Source organism: Pleurodeles waltl, chromosome 5, assembly GCF_031143425.1.
Source record: "Pleurodeles waltl isolate 20211129_DDA chromosome 5, aPleWal1.hap1.20221129, whole genome shotgun sequence".
NCBI lineage: Eukaryota > Metazoa > Chordata > Amphibia > Caudata > Salamandridae > Pleurodeles > Pleurodeles waltl.
The window spans coordinates 1798787044-1798808502 of record NC_090444.1 but is presented as its reverse complement, the minus strand read 5'-3'; the positions used below and the strand labels follow the sequence as shown (position 1 = coordinate 1798808502).

At 46.4% G+C, this 21459-nt stretch overlaps 1 protein-coding gene across 2 annotated transcripts in view; it reads left to right on the top strand.

Moving 5' to 3' along the window:
* The window catches only part of LOC138296807 (exportin-5-like), a 1394731-nt gene extending 1373474 nt beyond the window's left edge, over positions 1-21257 (top strand). For both annotated transcript variants that reach the window (XM_069236253.1, XM_069236252.1), the window contains one exon: positions 20272-21257. In XM_069236253.1, the coding sequence (XP_069092354.1) occupies positions 20272-20499 (228 nt within the window). In that variant the 3' untranslated portion in view covers positions 20500-21257. The remainder of the gene's footprint in view (positions 1-20271) is intronic.
* Positions 21258-21459: the final 202 nt, after the last annotated feature.

The following is a 21459-nucleotide window of genomic DNA, read 5'->3' as shown; positions in this document are numbered from 1 at the left end:
TTGTGCTTCGCATCCAAAACCGCAGAGTCAAGCAAGGAACTGACTGCGTGCATGCGTGTGGCTTGTATGCGACTCAACTCTGTCACTTACAGGCCTGAATGAAGTCAAAGTGGAGTCGCATGGCGCACCCAATGGCACGTGAGAGCACTGCTATGAAAACTTAAAGATGCAGCCTGGAGCCTGCAGGATATTCTAAACGTGAGCATTCTGCAGTTAGAGTATCCACCAGAAAGAGAGTTACTGAAGATAAATTACTTATTCGATTAGAGAGTTATCTATGGCTGGCAAGCACCAAGGGTCCTGCTCATTAAGTGCTGGTTTATGAAGGTGGCTGGGGGTGATGAACATCCAGGTTTATTACTGGCAGACCACCTGATTACTGTTAACCATTGGGTGCTCAGATATGCGGGCAACCAATTATGTAGACTGTAAAACAGTTTGTTCCATATTGTAGATAACTTTCAGTATCTCCATGGGGGTCAGGGACCCTAAGTCTCCTGAAATCACACAGACTAGGATAGATGTATGGCATAATGCACTGACTGCTATAGATGTCCCACTCAGGCAACCCTCTGTGTTTAGGTAATTGGCATCCCTCTGCTACTAAGCTATTAGATTTCAATAAATCAATCAGGATTTATAAAGCGTGGCTAATCCTCGGATAGGGTATCCAGGCACTTGTAGGTCCTGGAGGCTTATTCAAACAGCCATGTCTTGAGGGCAATCTGAAATTCCGAAAGTGAGGTGATGGTCTGGAAGTGCATGGGGAGGCAGTTCCAAGTATTTTACTGCAATGTGACAGAAGGAGCGTCCTCCACTTCTGCTTCAGTAGATGCGGGTTTTCTGGACTAGTGAAAGGGAAGCAGAGTGCAGTCTTCTAGATGGTTGGTGGAAGTTCACGTGGTGGTTAATGTACGTGAGTCCTTGGTTGTGTAGAGCCTTGTATGTGTGGGTCCGCAGCTTGAATTGGCATCTCTTCTGTATGGGGAGCCAGTGGAGTTGCCTGAGGTGGGGTGTGAGGTGGGTTTGTCAGGAAAGGCCAAGGATGAGTCTGGCTGTGGCGTTCTGTATGGCCCGAAGTCTCTGCAGGTGGTACAGCAATTCCTACATAGAGGGTGTTGTCATAGTCCAGTCAGCTGGTGATGAGGGCCTGTGTCACAGTGCGTCTCATGTTTAGGGGTAGGCACTTGAATATCTTATGCAGCGTGCACAAAGTGAGGAAGCAGGCAGAGATGACGATGTTGATCTGTGATTTCATGTTGAGCTAGTTGTCAATGATGATTCCGAGGTTTCTGGAGTGGTCAGAGCGAGTGGGTGCGGGTCCTATGTCCGATGGCCATCAGGAGTTGTTCCATGTGTTACTGCTGTTGCCAAAGAAAATTACTTCTGTCTTGTCTATGTTTAGCTGCCGTCAGTTGTTCTTCATCCAGTCTGCGACACTTGTCATGCATTTGTGGAAGTTGGTTCTGGTGGTTGTTGGGGAGTGAGAGGATGAGCTGGGTGTCGTCTGCGTAGGAATTTATGCTGAGACCATGAGATCCGACGATGTTGTCCAGCAATGTCATATATACGCTGAATAGCATAGGGCTGAGCCCTGGGGGACACCGCAGGTGATCTCCTTGGGTTCGGAGGTGAAAGGTGGGAGGTGGATCCTCTGGGTTCTTCCATTGAGGAAGAAGTGATCCATCTCAGCGCGTCCCCTCGGATGCCATTGTGGTGGAGTCTTTTGATCAGCATGTGGTGGTGTCGAAGGCTGCGGAGAGGTAGAGGAGGATCAAAGCTGCAGTTTCTCCTCGGTTGAGGAGGGTCCGTATGTCGTCAGTGGCTGCAGTCAGGGTAGGTTTGGTGCTATGATTGTAGCAGAAGCTGGATTGGAAGGCATCAAGTAGCTGGTTCTGCTCCAGGTCTGTCATGAGTTGCTTGTTGGTGATCTTTTCCAATACCTTCGCTGGGAATAGGAGAAGTAAGATTGGCCAGAAGTTTTGCGGTTCCCTGAGGTTGGCAGAGGGTTTTTAGAGTAGTGGTCTGACTTCAGCATGCTTCCAGGTGTCTGGAAGTGTTGAGGTGGTGAAAGAGGTGTTGAGCAGCGTGGTGGGTTCCTGGCCGATCCTCTGGTTTACAGTGGTAGCATATCTGTCGAGGAAGTCCATAGGTGTGGGTTAGAGTTCGAAATTTCTGTATTTTGTTGCAGTCTTGTCATGGAAGAAGTAAGCAAGGTTCTCGCACAGCTCATTGTTTTTGCTGGCAGCCGGGTTGTAGGATTACTTAACAATGTTGGAAAATTCCTTAATGTTGGTGTCGCTGGTTCGATGAGTGCGCCAAAGGCTGTCTTCTCTGCTGTCCTCAGTAGGCTGTGGTAGAGGTTGAGGGAGGTCTTAATTAAAGGCTGCTATGTAGAGTTGTCCTTGCTGGCACACAATCTTTTCTCCAGCTGTTTGCTGTTTCGTTTCGCTGTTCCGAGTTCTTGTGTGTACCAGCTGGCCTTTTTGGAGAATTTTCTCTGGATATTTCTCTTGATGGGGCGATGCTGCTGGAGCATTTGGTGATCAGGCGTTGACTTTTTTCACTTTCTGTTCGAGGTTGGTGGCAGTAGCAGGGTTGGCGGTGTTGAGGGTGTCTGCCCAGCTAGTCTCTGAGATTTTGTTCCACCTCCGGTGAGGGTGCTGTTCATCTTGGGGTTGGAGGTGCGGTTGCTGAAGATGCTGAAGTAGACAATGGAGTGATCAGTCCATGTGAGTTTGGTGACATGGCTGTGTTTGACACGGTTGCTGGAAGTGAAAACGGGGTCCAGCGTGTGTCTTGCGATGTGTGGAGAGTCGTGGATGATCTGTGTCAAACCGAGGCTGCTCATACTGTCAAGGAGGTGTGCAGTGTTGTCGTCGATGTAGAAATTTAGGTTGCTGACGAAGATGTAGTACTTGAAGTCTTAAATCTAAGGGTGCAGTGAAGTCTGCAATAGTGTTGCAGAAGCTGGAGCGCGGGCCTACGGGTTGGTATGTGAGGGTGCCTCGGATGCTTGTTTTGTCATCCATTTGGAGGTTGAAGTTGAGATGTTATATGAGGGTGGTGATGTTGTCGGTGGTGGTGCACTGTATGGTCTCTTTGTGGATAATAGCTGTTCCTCCTCAGACATTGGGATTACACAGGAATTTACAACTTGGGGGACATCTGGGAAAGAAGCTACATGAAATGGTCCAAAGTCCTGAGAAAAGAATACAACAGGCACTTGTTGCTATTTGGCTGCTTATAATTAATGCATTTGCTGGAACCTCTAAATGATTGTTTGGGAGAGCTCCCAAAACTTAACCTAGAAGCTCAACGTAAACTACACCTACTGGGTAGAGAGGGCATAGCTAGAATTTACTGCGCAGGCACCATGGCTGGCGAGCCTTCACTCAAACTGGGAGGCAGATCTCGGAAATATAGATGGTGTCCCCCTCACATCTTAGCTCTCTCAGTTCGTCTCTGCCTCATTCAGTTGTTGAGTTACCTACTTCAAGTGTAGTACACCGTAGGGAAACTATGAGAAATGGGCACTCCTATACACCCCTTTTCACGTACCCAGTGTCAAAATGTAACTGGCACATGGGTACGTCGTATGGGAATGCTTGATTATCCAGTGATACTGGAAATTAATTCATCATACCCTGACCACAGTGATCAGTAGACCAATAACTCTCATAGGTATTATGGGGGTTCTTGGGTGCCCATCATGTAGTTGCGCATTCATTGGCATAGGATTCTTAATCTTAAAAAGGGAAATAGCTCTTAGGTGGAAATGAAGAGACTCTCATGTTACTAAAATTGAAACAAGGTATGGGACACTCCTCTCTCTTGGAGAATGAATTGTACAAGTTAAAGGGATGCCTACATGAGCACAGAAAGGTTTGTGTAGCATGGTGGGAACATTCTCAAATTTCGACTACCCTATACTGAAGGCTGCACCTCTCCCAACTTGCAACATCCACCTAAAACACAGTCTTGCCCCTCTACCAACAACGTTTAGCAAATATACACCTCAGCCCATCAGTGCACAGACTCCCATCCACTGTCACTAGTTGTAGCTGTGACGAGCCAGAGATCATGATAGCCCATGTAGTTGTGAGTACCTAAATGCCTACACTAAGTGATTCTAAATTGAGAATAGCTGGTGGGTACGTCTAACTGCAGATTCTTTACATTTTGAAAATTCCCCAAGCAGCAGACTGGATCCAGGAATGTTTCGGCAGTACCCATGTGTGCCAGTAGGTGACATTGTGCAGCTCCATGTCAACTTCGTTCTACTCCAGAAGAGACATGCAGATCCATATATAAGCACCAACCATGCACGCTGACATCAATTCCTTTCTTTCTGTGCCACCTCACCGCAGTTTCAGAGCTACTCTGCTACTCCTTGTCTTTTCACGATACTGTTCTTATAAAAAAAAAAAAAAAAGCAAATACTACTGTGCAAGAGAAATGTCATCCCTTAAAAGGTAAAACTACAAGGTTGAAGCCTTTTGGGGACTGTCACAAGCAAATATCTGAGGTAGATCCCCATCAAGTATGCCTTTGGAGCTTGGGGTCAGAGTTAGACTTGAAAGCCTGTAGTGAATGCATCCAGATAACCCAAAGGCCATCTGTAAGACTCCACACTGTGCTCAATCGAAGTTGAAAGGTAGGTCCTGTTCCCGCTCCTGGAGTCTTTCCCATGGCAAATCTTCATCACAGTTGTAGTCCTTGGGTAAAGTGAAAAAAGAAACGCGTGAAGTCCAAGTGGGACTCAGACCCTTTCTGCCACTCTCAAACTGAAGAGAAAGCTCAAGACATAAACCTACCTCTTGGTCTCGCTCCTGAACTAGATCTCCTTCGAAGCTGATTCTGAATCTTGTCCTGATGCAGCCTGAAATTCCGGGCTCTTTGGTGACTCTGCATCAAATTCACAAATTTTCAAAGCCATACTGCGTAATTTTTGTCATGCTACCATCTCTGTCTGGAGTGATACATGCCAGCACAGGTTTTGCTGTTGACTTCAGTCCCGGTGCCACAATTTGTGAAAGGCATCAAGCACCAATGCCAGATGACAAAGCACAACCAATAGTACTCTCTGACTCTGAGCTGACAATGCTTCAAAATCAGCTTAGGCCACCCCTCAATCCATTGAACTGTGACACATCACCCTTGCCTTAAGGTAGGGCCCGAGTCATCCACAACCTATTGAATATGTATTCTTACAATGACCATTATGAGGAAAGGGGTGAATTAGTGCCCCAGTACATAGATGACAACTTGTACGAGTAGCAAATAGGATGCCAATGGCCTGAGCACCTCTCCAGACACTCGGCTAGCCTCTCCCCTGGTCCTGCCTCTGAGGACAGTTCCTCCTGCACAGTGATGATGCGGAGGGTGGTTGAAGTACTGGACCAACAATTGCCCACCATAGAGGTATAAACCAATGTCCTCATGGAGGTCCTCCAACCTGGACAAATGAATACAGAGCCTTTTCTGCCTTTTAACAAAGCCTTGATGGATACCCCACTTAAAGCATTGGCAAACCTATTCTCTGGGGCCCCAGTGAACAGGCAAATAGCTTAGCGCCATCACCCAACTGTGGGCGACCCAGTTTTCGTGACAACACCCAACACTAGAGAGCTTGGTGGAAAGTGTGCTGCTTTCCCCCACAACCCTGACCGCTAATCTAAATTCAGCGAAAGATTCGGCAAGCACATGTTTTCCTTCACCAGCCTTGCTTTGCGCTTGGTCAGTGCCAGTTGTGTATTTGGCCATTACTTCCACGGACTTTGGGACTCTATTGCACAGCTTTTGTCTGCTGTACCCAAATAGTTATGTCCTGTCCTTACAGAGGCCATTCAGGATGGCCGCAATTTGGTGAAATTCACCATCAGATGTGGGCTTGATACTACAGACTGCACACACTGGGCGATAGGAAATAAAACTGCCCTTAGGCGTCACGCCTGGATGATGTTCATGTGATTCTCCAGGAGTGTCAAATCTTCACTTCTCGGCATGCCCTTAGATGGCTGTTGCCTTTGAGGCATAAAAGCAGAATCTGCCCTTAAGCATTTAAAGAGAACATAGCCATGGCTTGTTTGTTATGCCTGTCATTAGACAGTTCCAACACCAATTTAATTTCCTTTGTGACTATGGTAGGGGTCACCAATTGTGCCAGTACCAACCTATGCTGCCCATCAAGCACATTTCACAGCCATTTTGTGGTGGAGGCTGTAGATCCCAAAGACAATATGGACAGCAGGGACACCATGCAGCCCAGTATTCTGACCCTCTAGCTGGCACAGCTTCAAAAACCCTTTTATGTGTCTTTCAAGGCACCCAGCCATCCTGTGCAATACAGGATCTGACATTTTCTGCTAGGAAGGCAAGCAATACTTTAGATAAGCAGGTCCTGCAAACTGTCCAGTGGGACTACTCCCTTCCATTCCTCTCTGCCCTGCCGTACCTTCCACCACCCTACGAGCAGCTGATGGTTGACCACTTGTCCCTTTCACAGCAGGAAGTGCCGGCTGTTTTGGCCAGAGAGGTCAATGAGAGGGTGCTGCCATCAGAAGGAACTGGTTGTTACTCTCTGGTGCCGAAGGATGGAGGCCTATGTCCAGTTTTAGGCTTTTGTCTTGACAACTGGCTGCTGAAGGCATGCTCATCCCAGGCAGTCATCACCCACCTCCAGACTAAGGCAAACCTAATGTTGCTGGGGCTCACATCAATCTCCAGAAGTCACACTTGAATTGTGCCTCCTTTCCCATCCCACCCCCTTGACGTCATTCCTCCTAAAGTTGTTCATGTCAATCTAGAAGGCCTGCATCAATCCAGGAAATCAGCGTACGCCTGCTGTTGGGAAAAGTTTGTGGTTTAATGTGGAATTCTGCTGATTAACCTACCTCAGGTCAAACTGTCTGAAGTGTTGCTTTTTGTGTTGTCCCTAGCCCAGCAAGGACTTGCTTTGGGCACAGTTAAAGGTTATTTGTCTGCTTTTTTCGCAGTTGCTGGATCTGTTGGGATGTGTGTTTTGACAGGTTGTCGACATCTTTTATCTTGCCCTAATAGGACCTGAACCCCATACTCACATTCCTAATGTGTACTCTCTTTAAACTGCTGCACAACTGTCCATTGTATTTTTACACTCTAAAGATAGATGTGTTTTCACCTTGACATAGCATTGGTGCAGCATATGAGTGAGCTGCAAGCTCTCACTGTCAACCCTCCGGGCACAACATTTTTTCTAGACAAGTTCATGCTGACAACACAAGTCTTTTCTTACGAAAGTGGTAACTCCCTTTCATGTCAGGCAAAACATCACCTCCCAGCATTCTTCAATTCACCTCGCCCCTCTAAGGAGTAGGAGATATTCCGTAGGCCAGTTCCTAAAAGAGGCCTCTGTTTTTACATGGATAGTACTTGTGAATATTGTGTGAAAATCATTATTGTTGGATTTGTTATAGAATGTAAGGGCAATGATGGGCAGAAAAGCAAAATTTCTTGCTGTATTGTTCTCTGCATCACAATTGCTATGCTGTGGCTAGCAAGCAGCCCCCTGAAGTGCTTGCAGGATTATTCCAGCATAGTCAAGGCTGCTACCTTTGTGGTGGCATGCAGAGTGCCTCATCTGGACATTTGTCAAGCTCCTACATGCTCATTGCTCTAAACGTTCAAGAAGCACTACTGTCTGGATAGCTAGGTCTGATGGGAGGGACACTTTGTCCGCTTGGTCCTACAGGAGTTTTGGATTTGAGCCACTTCAGACCCACCACCTGGGAAATATTGCTTTGGTATCTTTTCAAAATATAGGGAATCTGCTGTTTCGAAGTGTACATCAGAATAACAATTTGCTTACCCTTGGTATACCTATCTTATTGCTCTTTCTGGTGGCTACCCTAATTGCAGATTGTCCATGGACCCTCCCATCTCCCAGTTCGGTCACCTTTTTCCATCTAAAAAGGTCCCAAGTCTAGAGATCTGCTAATGGGCTCTCCGACTGGGGGTGCGGGTGTTCTAGAAAACAAATGTCAGCGCACATGGGTGACACTTATATGTAGCTTCACATGTTACTTCCGGAGCAGACTGATGCCGACAAGAACAGCACAGTGACACCTACTGGTGTGCATGGATATTGCTGAATAGATTCTGATTTAGTCTGATAACTGGGGAGAATATCCAAACGATGAGGAATCTGCAGGTAGATAGAGTATCCACCAGAAAGGGGATTACTGAATGTAAGTAACTTGGTCATTACTAGCCCCTTTGGGCAGCGTAAGATCTCTTAAATGGTTGCTTTTGCATGCTACAGTACAATTTGCAATGTCAATCAATGTATTGAATATTTTGCAGCAGTATGGTTTTGAAAAGGAATAAAATGGTTTTGCAAAAAACAAGCCAAGGGCCGTGTAAAGAAACCACTGGAAATACTCTAGTGCAGCACCGAACTAAAGAAGGAGGGGAGACAGATGGCCCTGGCATTTAACGCAGCCTTACAGCTGATCCTAGCTATGTGGGGTACGGATAGGGTCCCAACGCGTGGCTCCAGAAGCTTTGCTTTATCCTTGCCATGGAGAAACTCACACTGGCCTCGCAGCAGCAGATGGGTAAATTGAGTGAATTATGGAAGCCATTACTGCAGATTCTATCTGCAGAATTTACAGAGTTGACATGCTCGGCTTATTTGAGAGTCCTGAGATTGACCTGAACCTTGACTAGAATGCTTGATTAAGAGATTTCAGAGGATGGCGATATGGTGGGAGGAGGGATGGAGTGGGCGAGAAACAGGAGGATGACACTGACGCTGAGGGGAAGCATTATTGATATGATTTATTTTATTTGTATGTGTGTTTGGTTCTATATGCGGGACTCGCAGTCTGGAAGACCTTTAAACGAGCTCCGCATGGTAACTGTGTCGCTAAGAAGAGACTTATAGCGAGGCTCCTTTGAGCAAGAATCAGAGACAGTCTAGAAAGACTCTTGTCAGTAGACTTAGAGCTCCTATATCATTTATTGTACTGTGATGTCCTGTACTTAAATTTCGTATTTTGTACCTGCATGTTTTAGTGTTTAAAATAATAAACAGATTTGATATATAAAGAAGATGGGGAAAGAAAGACCGAAAACAAGCAATGTGAGGACTAATCAAAGAAACAGCGGACTCAAGATAACACGCAACACCTGAGGCATTAACACAAACCTGGGGCTAGAACTCTGCTTATTTAGGTGCTTCTGAGTAAAACAGAAGAGGAAACCCCAAGCTTGAAGAAATTCAGAGGGAATACATAAGAGAGGGGCATTTGGACATGGGTGAAGGCTTCATTAACCAAGAGTAGAGCTTCATTCCCACCCGTAGGAGGGGTGCGATGAGGATTTGTGGGTAGAAGAGAGAAGGTAGCAGGGAAGCTAGGCCTACAAGGTGTATAATGAAATCTTATCACCAGTATCAGCATTAGGAGTAGGCAACTTGTCAGTAGAAGTTTCATCCTCATCACTGTCATCTCCAGAATATAGTTATCAGTCTGGAGTTTGTAGCATCTGGATGGCACTTAACTTGGTCTTTTCCTATTTTTGAAGAACTTTACCTGAGTCCAACTTCGGTTTGACCCTGGCGAAGGGATCTTCAAAGTACTTGCATTTAGGAAAAACTTTTCTTAACTTGCTGGTGGCCGGGGTTGGATAAGGACATTCTGGGAAACAGAAGGAGCTGAAAGAGACATACATTATCAATCAATCAAATCATTATTTATAAAGCGCTGCTCTTCACATCTGAGGGTATCCGGGCCCTGAAGTTTCACTGGTTTCAGTTGAAAAGCTTGATCTTGAGTCCCCTTCTGAATTCCACCAGAGAGGGTTATGTTCATAGGTGGGGAGGTAGAGCGTTCCAGGCCTTGGCAGCGAGGTAGGAGAAGAAATGACCTCTGCTGTGGCTTTGGAAAGTTCAAGGCTAGGGAGGCGGAGCGCAGGTGTCTGGCGGGTTGGTTGAAATTTCAGTTGTGTTTGATGGATGCTGGTTCCTGGTTGTATAGGGCCTTGTATGCATGTCAGTAACTGGAACTAGCATCTCTTCTGGACAGGGAGCCACTGGAGGTTCCTGAGGTTGGGGTGGAGCGGGTCCTTTTTGGTAGGTTGAGGATGAGTCTGGCTGATGCATTCTGTATGGTTTGAAGACTCTTGAGTCTGGCGGTAGTACTGGTGAAGAGCTCAATGATGCAGAGGTTGCGCAAGTGATCTGTTGGTGTGTGTCCGAGCTTGGGGTGGGTGGGCCGCCAGGTATTGTCCCAGGAGGAGGAATCTTTCCAGAACATCATTGTGGGAAACTGATAACCAGGTTCCCAGTGTCAGTATTCTTTTCCAAAAAGTTGCAAAGGACATTGGCAACACCATTAGCTGCCACTATAAATCCCTGGTAAATGGTACTTAGGTAGCTAGGGCATTGGGTACTAAGGGTAGGCCCCTTAGGGCAGCAGCACTGTTTGTGCCACCCTCTTGGGCCATGCATCCAGATGCACCCAGCACTGCCATTGCAGACTGAGGCCCTCATTTCGAGGCTGGTGGTCCCTGGACCGCCAGACTTGCGGTGGCAGTCTTACTGCCGCTGGGCTGGTGGTAAAGACCACTATATTATGACTTCAGTGGTTTGGCCAAAGCCAAACCGCCGCCCATACTGCCACTGCAGTAGCCGCAATACTGCCATCGACATTGTGACTCGGCAGACCGCCAGCATTTTCGTGGCACTCTGCCATAAAAATTCTGGCATTCATGCAAATGGCGACAGGACTCTCCATTCCAGTCGCTGGCAGACAACCCCGCCCTCTCCAATGACCACACACCTACATTCACGCACCCACGCATTCACTTACAAACACGCCCACACACTTTCACTCAAACACTCACTCAGATACACCCATTCCCCATTCACTCGCACACACGAACTCGAAAATACACATTCACTGGCATGCACGCACTCAGACATACACATTCACTCGCATGCACGTACTGAGACATACGCCCCTGCCTCCCCCCCACAACCTGACCGCCGCATTCACACAAACATACATACGACACCCCCCTCGGCATACACTCACTTACACACACACACACACACATGCATTCATACACACATGCAGACACCACTCACATTCACACAACACCCCCCACCCTCCCACACCACTCCCCTGCCCTGCCCGCCACCTTTACAACCCCATTTGGACGATCAATTTACCTGCTTCGGCAAGGTGTCATCCAGTTGGGGATGGGTCCCTGCTCTTTCCACTGCCGTGCAGGAAACTGCCATGCCATATTACGGGTCGTAATACGGCGGGCGGAGTCCTGGTGGCGTGGCAGTGTCGGCAGTGGAGACTGCCTCTATTACGACATCGGCCAGGCCGACGGTGTCGGATCTCTGCCCCAAATCTGGCAGAAATCCTCACGATGTCGTAATATGGCCGTGTTGTGACACCCTCGGCTTCCGCAGTCTTACAAAAAAACCTCTGAAGTCGAAATGAGCACTTGAGTGTTGTGGCGCAATCCTAAAATGCAAACTTGACATGGCACACTCCCTGTGTACCCTGTCCACCATACACTGCACACACTATGGATAAGACACCCCTCTGGCAGGCCTTGCCAAACCTGGGACACAGGGAGTGAACAGAGCAACCATTTTAAAATGCATGTGCTGGACATGGGTCAGTATGAGTTTCTCAGCAATATAATGGCCACTCTGAACCCTGGGTTGTTTGGTATCAAGCAGCTCAGAATGATAAATCCACACTGGTACGAGTGTTGGATTTATTATAAAATGTATCCAGGGGTCACCTTAGAGGTGCCCCCTGCAAAAGCTAACTACCCTGGCATGGTTGCTGACTGGTCCTATCCAGCCTGCCACTGCCAAACGTCCTATCTACAACCTGGAGGGAGAGATCCATCTTTCTGGATTGTAGAACAATGCCCTTCCTGTGTGGAGGTGCTAACACCCACTCCCTCAGGAATGTGCACAGCCCTGGCGGCAAGCTTCAAAGGGCTCCAGGCCTGCTGCTAGCAGCAAATAGTCACTCCCCTTGCAAACCTCCACTTTTGGGGAAAGCAACAGCGGGAAAATACAGAAAGGGTATGAGGAGTGGCCCCACCTGGCATGCACCACCCCTAAGGTGTTGCCTGCACGATGGGCACTCCATTTCTTTTTCCTCCATTTTGGATGGAAGGGAAATAGCCAACCAGATATAGGGAGGTGACCTCTGCCCACAGGAAGTGGGTACTTAGTGGGTGTAGCCACCCTAAGGTAAATGACCCATTGGTCATTACCAGGTTCCCCCTCAAACGACCATTAAATACAGTACTTAGTGGGCACCCCTAGACCAGGAAATCAGATTTGACGGACAAAAGAAGACCAGAACCAAGAAAATCCAAGGCATGAGAGCTGTGGACCTGCTGCAACAAAGAAAAGGCACCAATCCCTGCCTGCTGCACCCAGGACCCAAAAAGCGCTGCTGAAGAGCTGCTGGACAACTGGAAAAACTCTAAAGAACCCCAGAGGACCTCCAGGTTTCACAAATCTCCATAGAACTGCCTCCAGAGTGGAGGTACCACTCTACAACAGCAAGAAACCAGCAAGCCAGTGAGGGTAACTTCACTGACCAGCCGCTAACTCCCGAACTGGACGCTGGAGCTGGACCAAACGACAACCCGACGACCGCAAGGACAAACCCTCCTAATGTGCCATGTTTGGTGGCACTGCGCCCTCCAGTGGTCAAACTGTGCCAATACCCTGGATACTGGTCTGCTAACATCGGACACAGAGAAAACCAGCCCACCCAGAGCTGAAAAAGGACAAGGATTAAGCCCTAGTCGAGGGACTTCGGGAGCACCCCAAACCTTTAGCCAGAGTGCCCCTGTTTTCCCGCAAATTACCCTTGAACCATCTTAACTCCTGCTTCTGAGTGCATACCTGCACACAGCTCCTGGCTCACCGATTCCCTCTGCACCCAGTCGCCCTGTGCCTTGCACTGAAGAACCTGCTGTGCCCTAAGGGTCTCCTACCCCTGTGACCAAGGGGACCCCTAAAGAACTATCTTTAAGCTTTGCAGTGCTTTTTCAAGTGGTCCCCCGCAGTGGCCTGCATCAGCTCCAGAGACCTTTCAACGCTGCTTCCGCCGGAACCGGGGGCCACCCGAACTTCACTGACCACCTTGACCAACCTGCAGAAGAATTTGGTAAACCAACTGTAAGATTCTATATATATTTTTAAAGGTGATCTTCCATTGATTGCTATGGTGCATAATTACGCACAAAGAGACTATTTTTAATAAACTTCAAAAATTCATATCTTGAAAAGTACTTAACCAGTTTTGATAATCTTGGTCTTAAACATTACATACAAATCTGAAGTACCCTTATAAATTGGTCTCGAATTTCTCCTTTGAGTGTGTGAGTTGCAAGATTGATACTGTGAGTACAACAAATGCACTTCTCCAAGATTGGCCTAACTGCTCAACCAAGCTACCTTAAAAATTAGAGCATTAGGTAATCTCGTTTTTTACCCCCTGTAAACCAATGTGTGGTTGTCTGGACCCCCTGCACCGTGTTCCTAGCTTTGCAAACTACATAGAGGGCCAGCCTCCTACAATCAGCGCTTCAGTCTTATCTGTGTTGAGCTTCAGGCAGTTGGCCCTCATCCAGTCTGCAACACTGGTCATAGCATTGCTGAAGTTTATTCCAGTGGTGTTGTCTGCATAGGATATGATGTTGAGTCTGTGGGTTCTAACATTGTCGGCCAGGGGTGTCATGTAGATGTTGAACAGGGTGGGGCTAACGGACGATCCATAGGGTTCACTGCAGATGATGCTCTTGGGTTCTGAGTTGAAGAGTGGTAGGTGGATTCTCTGTATTCATCCAGTGAGGAAGGACGCAATCCTTTTGAGGGCATCCCTCTAGGCACCAATGTGGTTGAGTTTCTTGATGAGGGTGTGGTGGGATATGGTGTTGAATGCCTCTGTGAGGTCGAGGATTAGGGCTGCTGTTTCACCCCGGTCAATGAGGAATCTGATTGCATCAGTGGTGGCGATCAGGATGGTCTTGGTGCTGTAGTCAGGGCGGAAGCTGGATTGGGAGGCATGGAACGGATTGTTTTTTTCTAGGTGGTCAGTGAGCTTATGGTTGATGGCCTTTTTAAGGACTTTGGCAGGGAACGGAAGCAGCAAGATGTGGGCAGTAATTTTTGAGTTTGCTGGGGTCGGTAGAGGGTTTTTTCAGGAGGAGTCTGTCCTCCGTGTATTCCATCTGTCGGGAACGCAGCAGTGGTGATGGAAGGCACACAAGGAAAAAACTGAAAAAGGGGTCAAGAGGGAAAAACGTAGAAACTGGACAAATAGACCAAAAGAGAGACGATGACGGAGATAAAATATCTTAATACCCAGGAGGAGGATAGAGTATGGAAGAAGGATGTTTCTGACAAAAAGAGAGAAAAACATAGGCAAGTACAGGCAAATCCCCAAAATGGGAGCCATAATTTTTTTTATTCAATGTCAGGAGCGGCAATATAAAGGCTGTGGCTAATGAATTGCTGCCCAGTGCACCACAGTGCAGATATCACAGTGTTCCGGTTTCCTTTTTTGCTGAGTCACAGTGATAAAGGGATTGCACATTATGCTGTGGGAAGGAAGTGCCTCTTTTTGTATGGTCACCCCCAGGGTATTGGGCTGCTGCTATTCTGACTCTGAGAGTGCACTGAGGCCTGCTAGACTTCAATGCCTGTGCCCTTTCCCTTAAACAGGTATGTTGAATTGGCTCATACCCAATTGGCTAAACTACTAAGGGTACCCAGGGAATGTAACTTAGAGGGTCACCCCAGGGAGAGCAGAAGAGGTTGTGCCATCCTGGGTGTGACACAGGTAAAACAAGTCACCCAATGTGCTGCATATAGTGGGGTCCAAACTGAGGTGGTATGGTGTGCAAAATACTGATAGACTGGGATGCAGCACCATGTAATCACTATTAGCTGAGATTAATTCAAGCACGCCATCCATCACTTTTTTGTATACTTCAGTTTGTCCCCCCAAAGTGGGGCGGGTATGTCCAGACATGGGTCCTATGTACCCTCTGTCACTGGAACCAAGCTGTATACAGCTGATGAGCACATAACTAGGGCAAAACTGGTCCGGGGTTGCTTGGTTCTGGTTCAGGGAGGACCTGGCTTGGCAGTTCGGGCTGAACTGTTCTGATGGGAGAAGACTGATTTGCACATAGCTGGGTTCAAACTGAGCTGGCATGGTGTGAAAAATAACAATGGACTAGGATTCAGTGCCATGTGATTACCAGTGGCTGAGATTAATTCAAGCATAACATCCGTCACTTTTTTTGTATACTTCAGTTGGTCACCCCTGGAATTGCAGCACTGGCTGTGCCACACTGGACGAGTTGAACTTGGTAGCCTATTGGCTCACATCCGCATACTAACCTGACAGCATTTTCTCTGCATAAATCGGTGACCCCTGGCACTGAAACTCAGATTTCGATTGGACTGACAGAAGGACCGAATAAAGGCTGCCCTGCTGCAACAAGTTCCTGCTGAAGATAGGCTGCACTGATGTGGGCTGCACCTGATGGCTAGCAAAAGGGAGGGGCTGTACATGCTGTGTCCTGCTCAAGGAGAAATTGTCTCCAGAGCCCAGCCCAAGAAAAGGCATTCCAAAGGCCAGACGACTGGCCTCCTTTTCTCAACACAGGGGCAGGCAAGGCAACGTATTCTCTTAAGTCATATTTACTATGCTACCTTGCTTGGCTCTGTGTGGCATAGTAAATCTGGTGTGATGCAAGGCATAAGAAGCTGCGTGGGGAATGCATTCCATGGGTAGAACGTGGGTGTTCCCATGCATTCACCCATGGTTCCCTTGACCCAGTGCCGACCAGTTGTTTTCCAACCTGCTGTTGTGCTTTCTTGGGAAGAGACCTTTTTTTCAGGCTGTGCGTCATCTTGCCGGCTGTTTGAATGTAAGGGCGGATGCACTGACCAGGCTCTGCTTGATGAGCCACAAATAGGGAGCTGCATCTAGCAATATTGGAGATGGGTTTCACAAGTTAGGGTTTGGCACAAGTGGATTTGTTCCCAACCCCGGACAATGTGAATGCCCCATGTTTTGGATTCTGCAGTTTCCCTGTCATCGGACATAGAGGGATGCATGTTGGCTGCAGTAGCAGGTCAGCCTACAGTTTGTTTCCTCTGCTTCCAGTGATGCTTTATTATCCTGAGAACGAGATTCTGTTAAATCTGTGCATGCTAGTTATTGAACCCACTTTGTGAGCTGGTGTTTATCTGGCATTGGAGGATATTCTTACGATGAGAAATCTGTGGGAACCTACAGACTCCACCGGAAAGGAACTGAAGTTGGGTGTAGTGTGCTGTGTCTTCATCAGAAAGCTCTTAAAGTAAGTGTTCAGGTATCAGTTAACCAGGACTTGGTGGATAAACATTGTTTTATTTTTCACTGCTGTCATGTAATTGCAGTGAAAAAAAACAGATTTTGAAAAGTGATGTCGCAATACTGGATGGCTGTTGGTCCCATATATAATTAGCTATTTCTGATGGTTGTTTGTAACCACTAGATTCCTTGCCCTGTGAATCCTCCCAGGCACCAGAATGGATCTGGCAAACCTGCAATAACTTGAGTGACTCCATCCACTGCTCCAGCTCCTCCTACGGATACGATGTTAAAGATTTGCACAAGACACTATCCTCCATGCAAATGTTAGTTCCAATTCTTTTTCGTACCCTCAGAGGCAGAGAAAAGATTGAAAGGTGGAATGCAGTATTTCTAGGGAGGGTACTTCGCTCCTGACACCTTGTTAGGGTGATAGCATACTCTTTTTCTGAATTGTTTAAAAGTTGTAGATTCAATGAGCATCTTGCATGCATGTTTTCAGACTGGGAATCTCGAGAAAGATGACATGTCTTTGATAAAATACATTGCCAATGTTTACTAACGCATTCTTCCTTTTTAACCCTTTTGCTGCTGGGCCTCCAAGTGCTAAGCCTTTGGTTGGTCTATTTGGGGTAGTTTGCCCTTAGGCCTCCATAACCTTTTGTCCAAATAAGTCAAATATGCCAAATTTGCACTCTTTTTTTTCTTACATTCTGGGGATATTAAAGGTACCCAGAGTTTGTGGATTCCCCTAAAGTGAACTAAGAAATTATCAGGAATATAGCTACATTTTGTTTTCTTTGGAGAAAAATGGGGAAAAAGTGCTGCAAAAGAAAGTGCCTGTTTTATTTTCCTGCAATTGGCATCAACAAAAGGTTTGTGGTGCTATAATCACCATCTTCCCAGCTTCCAGGAACAGGCAGACTTAATTCAGATTTTTTTTTTTTTTAAAGATAGTTCTGGCATTTTGCCGGGAGAAAGCCAATTGTTCCTATTTTTTGTGCTTTCAGCCTCCTTCCAATTTGTGGTGGAAATGAGTGGGAAACCTATGGTGGAGCCCAGAAAGCTACACATTTCTGAAACCTAGACAAAATTCTGAACTCAGCAAGGGGTAATTTGTCTGGCACCTTCAAGGTTTTCTTAAAGAAACTAAGGTCCTCATTACGAGGCTGGCGGACTCGCGGTGGCGGTCTCACCGTTTACGGACCGGCAGTGAAAACCACCAAATTATGAGTTTGGCGGTTTGGCCTAAGCCAAATTGCTGATACTCCACCCGTCCCGCTGCTTTTCCGCGATCTGCCAGGCTGGAGGTGAGCACCTCCAGCATGACGGATGCCGTAATACCACTAGTGATATAACGACGTGGGAGACCACCAGCATTTTTCTAGTGGTCTTGCATCTTGGCGACAGGAATAAGCATTCCTGTCGCCAGGATACACTCGTACACACTTCCACATACCTGCACACATGCACTCACACACTTCTACACACAAACGCCCCCCCACTCACCAACGCAAACGAGACATACACACCCATTTACACTGACATACATACATAAACACCGCTGACATGCATGCATTCACTAGCCCCCACCCCCTCCAGTGCATACCCAAAAACACCCCCGCCACATTCACACACACACACACACACGTACACTCCCCCACCCCCCTTGTTGGACGATCCACTTACCTCGTCCACCACTGGCAGCGCCCTGCATCAGGACACCGCCACGCCGTACTACATGCCATAATACGGCATACAGCGTCCTTTTGGCTTGGCTGTGCCAGCAGTGGAACCGCCTCTTAACCGCCAGCACGACTGGTGTCGTAATTCCACCCAATTTTGGGTGGAATTCCAAAATCAGTTGTAATAGGGAGGACTTAAGACCAGCACTGGCGGTCTTTCAGGGCCCGCGGCTTCGGCGGTCTTACAAAAAGACCACCAATGTCGTAATGAGACCCTAAGTATTGAAATAAAAAAAAAATTGAAAATTAGTAACTTTTTCATTTGTATCTTTTCATTGCAAAGGCTGATTTTCAAAAGCAATATACCATTACATCTGCCAGACTCTTCTGGTTACGGGGATACATAGAGTTTGTGGGTTTTCCAAGAACTCGATATACCCAGGGCCAATAACTGAGCTGCATCTTGCCATGGTTTTTCATTGTGTACCAGGTATACAGCGATTCATATGGTACAATATAAAGAGTGAAAAATAGGATCAAGGATTCCTAATTATTTCTGAAATTGACACAAGGTATGGAGTTCAGAAGCAGTGGTTATTTGCACATCTCCGAATTTGTGGGTACCTATACTAGCATATGAACTAGAGTGCATTTCTCAAAATGTCTTCTTTCTTACACACAGGCTGACATTTGGAAGGCACAAATGCAGAGAATTACAGTTGGTAATAACACTTGTTCTACTATTCTGTGTTCCTCCTATGTCTCCCTATAAAAATGGTACACCACACTTAACATGGGGTTGGGAAAGCACCCAAAACCAATCATGGACACGTAAACTTTTTCCACTGAAAACTGACTTTTTTTTTTTCTTTTTTATTTAACAATATGCCTAGCTGTGGATATTGGCCCCTAGCTCAACCAGCACCTTGGGAAACCTATCAAACCTGTACATTTTTTAATACTAGACTCACAAACCTCCTTCCACCCAGATTTCCCCTAGATCTTCAGGGGGTAAAATGGTACCCCAGTTGTGCAAGTAGGCCTACTGCCCGCTACAGAAAATGGCCCAAAACGCAACATGGATACATCAAATTTTTCCACTCAAAGCTGACAATTTAAAAAAAAAAAATTTGCAGAGTTCCTAGCTGTGGATTTTAGGCTCTAGCTCAGCCAGCACCTAAGGAAACCTAGCAAACCTGTACATTAAAAAAAAAAAAAAACTAGACACCTAGAGGAATCCAGGATGGGATGACTCCTATTGCCCTTGGTTGGATCCGTTCCAGTTGCTGGCACTAGGCCCAATCACACAAGTGTTGCATAATTTTTATTGGCACAAGTGGGGCAATGCTGAGTTGTAGGAATTTTGTGGACTCCTGTGGATTGCAGAAATTTCCATCACAGAAATGTAGGGCAAATGTGTGATTTCAGGCAAAGTTTGAGGTTTGCAGGGCATTGTGGATAAGAAAACCTAATGGGATTCACACAGGGCACACCACCATGGAATAGCCTGGTTGTCTACTTTTCAAAAATGTCTGTGGTTGGTAGGCCCTCCCCCCACCCCCAGGGTACAGATGGGGCAGAAAATCTGCATTAAAAAATACAAAGCGGATCATAAGCCCTTGCCAAAGAGGCCACTCTCCCTCTCTCCTTTTCCAGTGACACCTCCCTGTCTGAATTGGCGCTCATAGCATTGATTCAGTAAAAGTGATATGATCCGACTGGCTCATTTCACTTTCATTGTAATCATGTCAGCATGCCATGTGCGGCAGTCGTCATTACATACAAAACAAATGCCTCAGGCTGCTGGGGAAAGTCCTCCCCAGCTCCTAAGGCTAACATTTTTAAAAGGGAAATCCCTCTGGTCTAAATAGCAAAGGGATTTCCTGCCTCTGTTGCGGAGCCATCATCGGCCCACATGGACCAGTGTGGAGGGCAGCTTGGAGCCGTCGTCCTCACTGATCAGATTAAACATTTGTTACATTGTATGTTCCAAGCATTTGTCCAAGGTGTTAATTTAATGTGTATTCATCATATAATGTACTGCTTTAAATGTGCATAAATACACTGTAGGATGTGACCCAGTTATATTTAATTACATTCTACATTTCAGATGTGAATGAAAGGGTAGTGTTGGAAATCTTTGGCTTGCAGTACTCTAAAATTTGTATTTCATTTTCTAGTCAGGTGTACAGGTGCAAGGGATTACTGCAACACACCCCTTCAAGATTGCAAGGAAGCGCCCACGTCCACAAAAAGTACAGTCAAAGAACCTTGAGCAGCCTCCTCAAAAGAAGAAGAAGAAGAAGAATAAGGGTCGTGCAGCAGTCAGATTGTGGAGAAAGTTCAAGAAGGGAAAGAAGCAGCCAGCCAATGCCACAGCCTTGGTATCCCGTCAATTTCAGGAGTAGTTTTCTGATCGCTAGACCAGGAGTGTTTGAAGGAATTGCCCAGTTTTTGTTCCTTCTTGCTAGGTTCCTCCCCATGAGTTCTTGTTCTGGAGTTCTTGTTATTAGTTGACCTATCCTGAAGAAGAAAGAAACCACAAGACTAATCCATCATGTCACTATTTTTTTATTGTTTTTACACTTAGGTCTGCACTAGTTTGAGCTCTATCTGGATTTTAGTGCTCTCGTTTTGTATCTGTGGAACAGAATGTTGACAGTTGTTTGATTGTAACTTTGTATATGTAATATAGTTTTGTTATTACAGTGGACTGTCTTCACTCAATAAAAAACTCAGCCTTTTAAGATTTCTTACATCCAGGGGAAATATATTAAGTTCAGGGCATTTGAGCCAGTTCTGAAATTCATCTGTTGGAAGTGAGTTTATTACTTTATATTTCTCAGCAGTGGAGCATGTACTGTTTCTCGTCATGTATTACAACTCGATGAATCAATGGAGGTAAGCGCTGTATGCACACCAGGTTCAGTACAACTAATGTTTTTGCGGTGCCCATTTGTTAATTGTTTAAACATCTGTCCATTCCTTAGTTAGTGAAAGATTCACTATGAGTCCACAGAATGCCAACAAAGAGACTATGGAGAGAGAGCTGCTGAACCTAATTTGTGATATTCTGTGAAAATCATTATTCTTGTCTAAGACTTACTCAGGAAATGAACTGTCCACATTGATTTTATATGTAATAAAAACACAATATAAAAAGCCATTGTTTCTGCCCATGAAGGCATTAAACATTTTCCAGGTAACCCTGTCTTGAATATTATGTGATTAGCGAAACATACTAAATGTATGTTTCTCATTTTTCTCAGTGGGCAATATTGTGGCATGTGAATCAATAACTCGACTTGTAGAGCGTGACTTGTCACGAGTAAGGGTATCCAGCCGCTGGCATGGTCCAGGGTCTCAGT